Below are 11,630 nucleotides of genomic sequence, written 5' to 3' on the forward strand. Positions count from 1 at the left end.
ACACTGTATTAAAGATACACAGAAATACAGAGAGAAAGTATTGGCGACTGCACCTCTTGTCTTCTTTTTCTCTATATTCTATCTTGGTATCAGAGTGCTCTCATGGCCAACGCCGCTCAATCAATCAATAGGACTGAGTCCACAAAGTACAACACACCACCCCTAAACCAACTTCTAAACCAAATTACCAGCATCAAACTTGAAAGGGGAAACTTCATGCTTTGGAAGACATTGGCTCTTCCGATCCTTCGAGGATACCGTCTAGAGAGTCATCTATCAGGTACGAAAATTTGCCCTCCCATGTTCGTTTCCCACCCAACAGAAGGAGCATTAGCAGTTCATGAAGCACCAGCCGCCACTGACCCTTCGGGAAGTTCTTCCAGCTCCACATGTGAGCAGTTGCTGAATCCACTCTATGAAGCATGGGTTACAGTAGATCAATTGTTACTTGGATGGCTCTACAATCCATGGCACTAGAAGTAGCAATCCAACTCATGGGTTTCGAGGATGCCAATTCATTGTGGAATGCCATCATTTTCTTGTTTGGCGTTCAATCAAGGGCCGAGGAGGATTACCTCCGACAGATATTCTAGCAAACGCGAAAGAGGAACTCGTCTATGTCTAAATACCTCAAGTTGATGAAGCTCCACTCTAACAATCTAGCTCAAGCAGGCAGTCCGGTAACACCTCGGAACTTAATCTCACAAGTTCTACTTGGTTTAAATGAAGAGTATAACCCTGTTGTTGGTGTTATTCAAAGTAAGCTTGACATATCTTGGTTAGATATAAAATCAGAGCTCCTATCATTTGAAAAAAGGCTTGAGCACCAAAATTCTACAAAAACCTTTGTTGTTCTGCAGGAAACCCTTCTGTAAATGTGATGTTTGGTAAGGGTAGTGGTCCGTCCAAGTCCAACAATCATAATGCTAGTCAAGGCAGTGTGAAATAGCAACCAAATTCTAAACCAAACTACCCCAACAGTGGCACTAGTAGTCGAGGCAGAGGTAGAGGCCGAGGCAATCGCCCAACCTGCCAAGTATGTTCCAAATATGGGCACTCAACGGATGTTTGTTATCAGAGGTTCAATCGTGAGTTTGTGCCTCACACCAGTCAGTCTAAGGGTCCTGGACAGCAGCACCATCAACCCAACAATCACAACAATCCTGCAGCCCTTATGACTTCATATACAACCAATGCCTTCCTTGCAACACTTGAAAATCCTAATGATGTCAACTGGTATGCTGATAGTGGTGCTACAAACCACGTAACAACTGACCCTACACACATTGCCAATCCATCTGAATACACAGGTACTAATCTAGTGACAGTTGGTAACGGTGAACAGTTAAGTATATCTGCTGTAGGCAATTCAAGTTTAAGGTCAAGACAATATGTACTTAGTTTAGAAGATGTCTTTTATGTACCTTCAATTGCTAAGAACTTAGTAAGCATCTCTAAACTAACCCAAGACAATAACATTTTTGTGGAATTTCAGGGTTCTTGCTGCTTGATAAAGGACAAACGTACGGGAAATACCCTGGTGAATGGAACGCTTAAAGATGGCCTCTATCAACTTGGGGAAATGACAGTTCAACCTCTTGACGTTTCAAGACCTAGAAGATTAGAAGGTATCAGATCCTTGGACAAAAATAATGACTCTAAAGTTCTTCGTTTGTCAAACATCAGTGTTAATGTAGTTGAGTCAACTGATCTGTGGCATAAAAGATTAGGTCATCCCTCCCCAACAATTTTGAAAAGTATACTGTAACAATGTAATCAATCTGTTAAACTTAATGAAAAGAAGTTGTTTTGTGAATTCTGTCAACTGGGCAAGTCTCACTCTCTTCCCTTTCCTTTGTCTGATTCCAGAGCTAAGCATACATTTGACCTTATTCACTCTGATGTTTGGGGACCAGCCCCACAGTCAATAGCTGGGTTTAGATACTATATATCATTTTTAGATGACTACAGTCATTTTCTATGGACTTACCCACTGAAACAAAAGTCCGATACACTGGCAGCCTTCAATCACTTTATTTAAACAGTTAAAAATCAGTTTGGTACTACAATAAAAATGTTTTATTCAGACAATGGTATCGAGTTTACAAAAATACACCACTTGTGTGCTTCACTAGGCATTGCAAGCAGGTATTCCTGCCCTTATACCTCAGCTCAGAATGGTAGAGTGGAAAGGAAACATAGACACTTGGTTGAAATGGGCCTCACTCTACTTGCTCAAGCCTCCATGCCATATCAGTATTGGTGGGATGCATTTGCAACTACTAACATGTTAATTAACGAACTGCCCACCCCTGTGTTGCAAGGTAAGTCACCAAAACAAATATTATTCAACCTTGTTCTTGATATCACCAAGCTGCGAACGTTTGGCTGTGCGTGTTATCCGTGTATTAGATTGTATCAGCAACATAATTTCAGTATCACTCTGAAAAGTGTGTGTATCTTGGCCCCGACACACTTCACAAAGGTCATCGATGCTTGTTCAAGTCAGGTAAAGTATACATCTCCCGGAATGTTTTGTTTAATGAGACTGAATTTCCTTTTTCTGTTGACTTTCAGGTCACTTCTGCCTCTTTACATACAAGTTCTACTTCATTAACCATTAGCAACTCTCCTCCAAGCCTCCCTAATTTACTGCACACAGCCTCTACTATCACTCCTAACTCATTTGTACCTTATACTGCTATAAATCAGCCTACATCACCAAACTCCACAAATAATCCCTCTATTCCAGCCACAACTTCCGCCAGTACACCAGTTATCCCATCACTAAACTGTCCTATAACTTCTCCTTCCAACACCACTTCTCTCTATCCAGCCAATACGTCCACTCCCACACGGACTAACCCTATTCAAACAGAGCAGACCACTCAAGTACAACCATCATAATCCATTCCCTTGCCAAATACTTATCCACAACAACCAGCCCCTATTCAGCCCACACACCCGATGTTTACTCGAGCAAAAGCTGGAATTTTTAAGCCTAAAATACTGCTTACAGCCAAGACAAATTGGACAACTACCGAACCAACACGAGTCACAGAAGCACTTAAAACACCTCAGTGGAAGACTGCTATGGATGTTGAATATGAGGCACTTATTCAACAAAAGACATGGCAACTAGTACTGCCATCTGCCTCTTACAATGTCTTGGGAAATAAATGGATATTCAGGTTGAAAAAACGTCCTGATGGGACCATTGATAGATACAAAGCTCGGTTGGTTGCCAAAGGTTTTCATCAGCATCTAGGAATAGATTTTTTTTGAAACATTCAGTCCAGTTGTAAAGCGTCCACAATCAGAGTAGTACTCAGTATTGCAGTAACAAGAGGATGAGAGATCCGCCAACTCGATTTCAACAACGCCTTTCTAAATGTCAATCTCCAAGAAGAAGTCTACATGAAACAACAAGTGGGTATGTTAGTGTTGATCATCCAAATTATGTGTGCAGATTAAACAAACCCATATATGGCTTAAAACAGGCCCCTCGGGCGTGGAGCAACACTATTGGTAGTGCTTTAGTTGAATGGGGGTTCACAATGTCCAAAGCAGAAAATTCTCTCTATATTCTTCACACAAGTGACACGATCATTTTTCTGCTAATATATGTTGATGATCTGATAATTACAGGCAACAATATTCAATCTATATCATGCCTCATCCAACTGTTTAACAGTCACTTTGCATTAAAAGATCTTGGTAGACTAACATACTTCTTGGGAATTCAGGTGCATTATCTACAATCTGGAATCATACTCAATCAAGCCAAATATGTGGAAGACTTATTACATAAACTTGAGCTCACGGATCTCAAGTCTGTCACTTCACCGTGCATAGTAGGTAAACATTTATTTATCAGTGATGGTCAACTACTCTCTGGTCCGTTCTTGTTTAGAAGTACTATTAGTGCACTTCAATACCTGAAAAACACTAGACTTGACATAGCTTATATAGTAAATCATCTCAACAGTTTCTTAAAGCACCCACTGATATGCATTGGCAAGCAACCAAAAGAGTACTACGGTATGTTAGTGCCACTAGGAATTATGGGATCTTGTTTCAACCCAGCACTGATTTACAACTCACAGCCTATTCAGATGTTGATTGGGCTTCAAATGTTGATGATAGGAATTCTATTGCTGCCTACTATGTGTATGTTGGAAATAATCTTGTTTCTTGGTCCTCTAAAAAGCAAACAGCAGTTGCTAGGTTCAGCACGGAGTCCGAGTACCGTGCATTAACTCACACCACGGCTGAGATCATTTGGCTAACACAACTCCTTGCTAAATTATGTGTTCATCAACCGTACAAACCGATTCTGTGGTGTGATAACATCAGTGCTGGGGCTCTAGCATCCAATCCTGTGTTCCATGCTCGAACAAAACACATAGAGTTTGATGTTCATTTTGTACGAGATCAAGTCATCAATGGACAACTTGAAGTCAGGTATATCCCCTCCTCTGATTAGATTGCTGATTGTTTAACGAAACCGTTGACACAGTCACAATTTCAACTACTCCGAAGCAAACTCTGTGTTGTAGAACTTCCCATGAGTTTGAGGGGGGATGTTAGGATTAAAGAAAGCAAGGACCAATCATGTGGCAGCAACAAGACACCTCAGCAGCATCTCACCACATCATTAGTCCAACAAAGCAGTGGAGAACTTTTTAAAGGAAAAGGAAAAACTATTCAGCCAATCGGCCTACTAACTCCCTCAAGCCAGTGATCGTGTGACACCTAAGAGACCATGTAATTAAGCTATTATTATTTATTCTTTTACTATTAAGTACAATATAGAAAAACCCTAATTGTATATACAGAGCCTATAAAAGAAAAGGATGTACACTGTATTAAAGATACACAGAAATACAGAGAGAAAGTATTGGCGGCTGTGCCTCTTGTCTTCTTCTTCTCTATATTCTATCTGCCTCGAGCTCCCTCTCAACTTTATACTCTTTATATAATCATTACAAGAATTTTGGCTTTAATACCAGTTGGAAAAAGTGAAACCGGATATATAATGTCGGTTTTGTTTTGTTTTTCTTTATAAAAAAAGCAGATCTTTAATTTCAGTTTTAAATTAACATTGTAGATGTACTTTTAATGTTGGTTTTAAACCGACATTAAAGATCTACGTAATTTTTTCTCACACTTTCTATTTTCTCCCCATTTTTTTTTCATTTCACTCTTCACTCCCCCCTCCCCCTATTTTCTTTTTCCTCTCATTCTCATACTTTCACTCACCCACAACCCACGCGAAACCCATAAATGCAGGCTTATAGCTTACGACGATGCTTCTCAGTGGAAAATTTTGGAGGGAAGCCAAGGTTGAAGACAACTGCGAGTCTGAAAGCTAATCGTGTTCTTGAACCTTCAAACCTTGCTACGGAGATGGGCTTAGATTCAGACCCTCTTCTTTCTCACTTATCTCTTCCAAACCCTTGCCATTCGTCCATCGATCATGTGTGAAGAGTCTGTCGTGGTCCATCAATCATGGGTACAGATTCGTTCGCCGTGCAGGTCTGTTCGTCGTGAGATATGGCCTCCGGGTGCAAATCCAGCCTCCGTTCGTCGTTCCGCCTCTGTTTTCGTCGATCGTGCAGGTATGTTATGGTTCCAACCTCATTCGTCGATCCGATCTCCGTTCATCGTTGATCCGGCCTCTGTGTCGTTGCTCGTCGACCACATCCACTTCTCTGCCAGACATTTTCTCTTTTTCAATTCCACCAACCACTCTACAAGTGAACTTTTGGGACATTTTCCCTTTCTTCTTCCATGTCATCACTCGTGGTGGTGATGATGGTAGTGATGCTTGAACACTACCACCACACCACTGCCTATTGAAACTTTTATTTCGATGTTGGTATTTTGTTTCTCTTAAACTTTTATTTCTCAAGATCTTGGTGGAAGGTCGAATTTTGGCAGTGGAGCTAGTAGCTATGGCAGAGGAGCAGCAACTCAAGCTTTACTTGGAAAGTATTGTTTACACGCAATTCAATTAATTTTTAGTAGAATGAGTTACAAGTTTGATTGAAGAGATTGTTAGTCTTTTTTCCTTTCTTTTAGCTTATGAGAATATTATAATTTCAAGTTTGTTAGAACTACTGCTTTGTAAGTATAAATTTTGTTATTCTCTTTGGAAGCTAATCATTATTCGTACTTTGTGAGCAAGACTTAGATTTAAATTTTTATTTTTGTTGAGATCTTAATATATAAAAACAATTCTCTTTGGGAGCTAACTGTTATTCGTACTTTGTGACCCAACACGAGACATATGATGTCATTTTTAACTTTTTGACCGACATTAAAAATGGATTGGACAATGGCATTTAAAAAAAACAGACAATAATTCTAGGCTTTAATATCGATTTGAAACTGACATTAAAAGGCTTTACTGTCGTTTGACAACCGACATTGAAGATCATGTTATAAAAGGTCTTTAATGTCGGTTGTCTTTAATGTTAGTTTTAAACCCACATTGTACACCATCTTCAATGTCGGTTTAAAATCGACATTAAAGACCTTTTATAACACGATCTTCAATGTCGGTTGTTAATCGACATTAAAGCCTTTTAATGTCAGTTCTAAACCGACATCAAAGTCTAGAATTCTTGTAGTGAATATATATATAATTGACATAACACCAATATTAGTAGCCATCCAACAAATAGGTTAGTTGAGAGTGATACAATTACATTCATTTTTTAAGAAGAGTCGAAGGTCTATTGAGTGTGTATCTTTTTAGGTTCAATTATTATTTTTTTCCCTCTCTTTTTACTAGAAAATCAAAATATATATTTATCTTCTTTATATAATTGCACCATCATTTTAGAAGGCTAATGGAAAGCATTACATAAAAACGATCAAAGTTGAAGATATGATAACATTTTAATATTTATGAAGCATTTAGGACATTGAGTTGGTTATTATAGTATAGGTCTAAAGGGCTCGAGCTCCCTCTCAACTTTATACTCTTTATATAATATATATATATAATTGACATAACACCAATATTAGTAACCAACCTAGTTCTGACTTATAACCCCCTCTAGACCTAGGTTTAAGTCTTACTCTTTAGATTTTTTTTTTTTTAAAGATTTTCTTCCTTAATAGCTCTTCGATTATAAAGCCTCTCATCAACAAAATTTCTGGATTTGCCACTGATTATAGTCGGTAGGTTATAATAGTTAATATTTGGGGTGCATATTATTTTAGTTTGGATTATAATAGTTAGTATTTATGGTGTAAACTATTTTTGTTTAGATAGGAAATAGCAAACACTGTAACAAAGAAGAAAAGAAATGATGGGGTAAATAGTAAATACTGTGACAAATAGTAAATATCATAGCAAAAGGGTTTTAAAATAATATGTACTATACTTAGTTGTAGGTTATAAACTAGGATATTCAAAATGATCCGACAACTCGAGCAAGCCAGATTACCCAACCCATATTGTAAGAGTTGGATTCGATTAATTTTAATTTTGGGTTGAGTATTTTATTTTATTTTCTAATGTTTTTTCGGGTTGAATTGGGACTCGAGTTGCATCAACCCAAATCATCATCATCATCATCATTTATATAGGTCTCATTTAGGGTTTGCATGCCATAACCACACAACCTTCAAGCGTCCCTCATTACCCTTCACACATCTCTCTCTCTCCCTCTCACCTCAATTGCTCGATTCCTCTCCCTCTCACCTCACTATCCTTCATGCGTATCTACTTTTCTATGTTGTGATTCGTTTCCTTCGTCTACTCTTTTTAGTTTCTTAGTCATTTGTTTGCTTCTTAGCTTCATCTTGTCTTGCCATCGTGGTTCGTCTCCTTTGCATCTCTCTCACCATTGTTTGACTCTTCTCTCTCGATCTCCGTCATCTGCATCGTCTCCTTCAATCTCCGACCATCTAGCATCGATTCCATTTTCAGTAGTGAGTTAAGTTTAAACACCAAAACTCAATGTTCATTTCATTATCTTTCTCAAGTTTTTTCTTATTTTATTTTATTTTTAAAAAAAAACTAATTATCTATGCTTTATAACCCAAACTAACCCAATCCGCCAAATTTTAAGGGTTTGGTTCGGTTAGGTTAGAGCCCTGTTCAGGTCATTCGAGTAGCCAACCCCGCCAAACCAAATTTTTGGGTTGGTCCAAAAAATCCACCGAATCCAATCCAACCTAATCCGTGTACACCCCCATTATAATAGTGGTATATATATTTGGTGCCCCAAACATGAACTGGACTATAATTACCCACTCCACTAACTTTTAGTTGATACCCCAAACAACCCCTAAAAACTATTTGGTCAAGAAACAAGAAATAGTATAAACAAGTTTTTGTTCTTGTTTCTTTTTCCAAGAAATAGGAAACAAGAATAGTTATCAAACATATTCATGTTACTTGTCCTTAAAAAAAAGAAAATAAGAAACAAGAAACGAGGAACGAAAAACAAGAAACAGGAAATGAGAACGTTATCAAACGAGGCCTTAGGAACTATGTGGTTGAGAAATAAAAACAACCCTATATTTTAAATCCAACTTTATTATCTTTTGTTTGTCGTTTATTTGTTTTGGGTTCAATTTTATTTATTTTGTTTTAAATTTCTAGTTTTCAAAATGAAACTTATAAATGTCGTGTATATCAAATTTATTTGTTTTGTTCTGTATTTTCTACTTAAAGTAAATTTTGGAAACTAAAAAAATATAATTTTCAAGAGCTTTCGTTTTTCGAATGTTGAATAAGAATTGAAACACTTCTTTAATAAGATTAAAAAGCATATCAAAGAAATTCGGAAAAAGAAATTAACAAACATAAATTTTTAGAATTAGAAACTAAAGATGAATTTGTCTATGTTATCAACTTTTAGATTATCAACCAAAATTTTAGAAAAACAAGAAAAAAAAAAAGTAATGGAGTTTTAAAACTGATTTTTGTTTTTGAATTTTAACCACGAATTCAAATGTATTTTATTAGAAAAACAGTGTAGGAATGAATTGTACTTTAAAAAATTGCTTGAAAATACTATACCTTTTTATGTATAATTTTAGACCAGTAAAAGATCAAGGCAAAAGTAAAACTAGAAGAGTTATTTAGTCTCAACACCAAATCCAAGATCGAGAGAAAGTAGGTTCGAGAGAGTTCCTACAAATAGAGGGAACGATAATTAGGCCAAAGGGGACGAGACCAACAAGGCCCTTTTGGCAATTAGCCGACTTGGCCTCGGAGGTTGAGCCCAAGGTTGGTAGACCCCACGTGAGAGGCCATCCGGATTGACCCTCCAATCTAGAACATCTCTAGTGGCCCAATCCAACCCTTAAGCCTCTGATTTTTTGAATGGATAAATGAAAAAAAAAAAATTAAATCTAAATGGACAAGGAAGATCCCTGAACTCCAATATAAATAGAGCACACGACCTTAGAGAAGGTAAACATAACTCCCTTAAAAACTACTTGCTCTAACCTTTGTGCTTAGATCTGACTTAAGCATGAGAGTTTTTGTGGCAAACATCATAACAATGTGTTATTGTTTATTATTTTGCCAGCAACATTTCTCCAAGTTATAAATTTACCATCGGCGACACATGACAATTAAGTGAATTTACTTGATCTGATTTTACTATCAACAACTTTAAAAAATTAATTAATTTTTAACTATTTCCACTAAATTTTTTGACATGATCAAGCATATGTTAAGCGATTAAAGTGAGTTTAGTTTAGGGATGATTGGTTTGTTGGGCATTTTCTAATATTAACATCCAATTTATTTTCTTCTTCATTTTTCTTCCTCCTCTTATTATTGTTATTATTCTTATTTTTTTAATTTAATTATTTTTTTTTTTTTAAAAAAGGGAAAATCCAAATTTATCCTAATGACAGTTCCTTCTCCTTTGAATATAGCTAGTCATTGACCGTAGACTAAAAAGATTAATGGCTGGCAAAAGGCTTTTTTTGGTTTCCTATTATACCCTCCAATCCTTATCTAATTCACAATTTACACCAATATCCAATATAGAACCATTCCGCATCTCACCAATTTCAAAGGGAAAGGGAATGTAAATATTTTCAGACTTTACCCTTCCTGTAAAATTAAAATGCAGGGCCATTTGGCGACCCACCAGCTTTAACGAAAACCCTATACCAAAACTCCATACTATCGTCCATTTTAGCGCCATTGTTGTAATAACACCCAAATTCAACTGAATCCATGGCTCTGAACGGCGGTTGGTGTTGTTCCTCATCATTGACTACCGACGAGTTGAATACTGGCCCATTGAAATTCTCAGCCGACGGCTCCTCTGGCCAATGCCCACCACATGTTTGATGAAATGCTTCAAAGACTTCAACGTGTTGTTCGTTCTCGATTTCTTTGTAGCCGGTTGGAGAATCTATAAATGGTGAAAGATCGAAGGAATAAGATGGGAATTCATAATGGTTAGAGCAATCCAGCTTCTGGGGTTTGGATTTGGGTTGTTCAACAATGACAGAATCGTCGGCTGACTTCTGTTTTTCATAAACATGGCCTTGTTTGTTCACGACCCGTTTCTTCAAATGGGTGTGCCAAAAGTTCTTGATTTCGTTATCCGTTCGCCCCGGTAATTGCGCCGCAATGGCTGACCATCTACAGGTAGCAACACTTAATTCATAAGCTTAAGCTAATAGATTACTATATATCTTAATTCTATTGACATCTTTTACTTAGATATATACCTATTCCCAAGTTTTTCATGGAGGTGAAGAACGGTATTCTGTTCCTCTGGAGTGAAATTTCCTCTTTTAATATCAGGCCTCAAGTAGTTTATCCATCGAAGTCTGCAACTCTTCCCACATCGCAAAAGGCCTAGATAGAATTAACAAAGAAATTAGGGATTATTGCCATGGCTGAATATGATTAAAAACTCTGCAAGAACTTACCAGCAAGCTTTGGAAGAGCACGCCAGTTGCTATGACCATGTTTATTGATATAAGAGATCAAAATTTCATCTTCTTCAGTTGTCCATGGCCCTTTTTTGAGTCCTAATTTCTCACAACAAGGAGCTCTCACCATTTTTAATTTGTTTTTTAAAATTCTCTCTCTAAAATGTCACTCTGTTCTTCTTCTTCTTCTTCTTCTTCTTCTTCTTCTTCTTCTTCTTCTTCTTCTTCTTCTTCTTCTTCTTCTTCTTCTTCTTCTTCTTTCCTTCCACAAGACACGACAATTTTCTTGTGGAACTTAGCTTCTAAGAATGGATATATAAATACTTGTTATTTCCAAAAGGAAAAAGTCTTGTGAAAAGAAAACAGCATCTATTGTATATATTTTAATTATATTTTATTAAACATTTGGAAATTTCAAGGAAGAAGGAAGCAAGAAAGAGCAATGTATGTGAGAAAAAAAAAATGAACCCTTCCTTTAGACTATAACACAATTGAATTAATAATAATGTAAATAAATCCAATGGCCAAAAAGGTTAGAAATAGTAATATATGACCGGTAAAAGAATACGAGTAGTTGATTAAGTTAGTTAAAAAGTATGTGATTTTATTATGTGACCAAAGTTTTAAGTCAATTTTTATTGGGAATAATTATGGATTTAAAATTTTAGTAGGTTAATTTAGTTGGGATTTAAGAAAACGTT

General features: G+C 36.8%; 2 protein-coding genes across 2 annotated transcripts; one reads left to right on the top strand and one right to left on the bottom strand.

Moving 5' to 3' along the window:
* Positions 1–2,967: 2,967 nt before the first annotated feature.
* Positions 2,968–6,020, top strand: LOC150038262 (uncharacterized). Its single transcript, XM_090312526.1, has 5 exons — positions 2,968–3,250; positions 3,649–3,746; positions 3,989–4,464; positions 5,522–5,621; positions 5,916–6,020. Exons 1-5 carry the CDS (start codon positions 2,968–2,970, stop codon positions 6,018–6,020), a joined length of 1,062 nt encoding a protein of 353 aa, XP_090168652.1.
* Positions 6,021–9,943: 3,923 nt separating this feature from the next.
* On the bottom strand, positions 9,944–11,403 carry LOC120089692 (transcription factor MYB14-like). The gene is made up of 3 exons (XM_039047060.2): positions 10,927–11,403; positions 10,723–10,852; positions 9,944–10,633 (listed from the first exon to the last, which is right to left on the bottom strand). The coding sequence occupies exons 1-3, from the start codon at positions 11,057–11,059 to the stop codon at positions 10,102–10,104; spliced, it is 795 nt and encodes a 264-aa protein (XP_038902988.1). The 5' UTR covers positions 11,060–11,403; the 3' UTR covers positions 9,944–10,101.
* Between the last annotated feature and the right edge of the window lie 227 nt (positions 11,404–11,630).

This window comes from Benincasa hispida, chromosome 1, assembly GCF_027475165.1.
Source record: "Benincasa hispida cultivar pf3 chromosome 1, pf3_genome.v1.1, whole genome shotgun sequence".
Taxonomy (NCBI): Eukaryota; Viridiplantae; Streptophyta; class Magnoliopsida; order Cucurbitales; family Cucurbitaceae; genus Benincasa; species Benincasa hispida.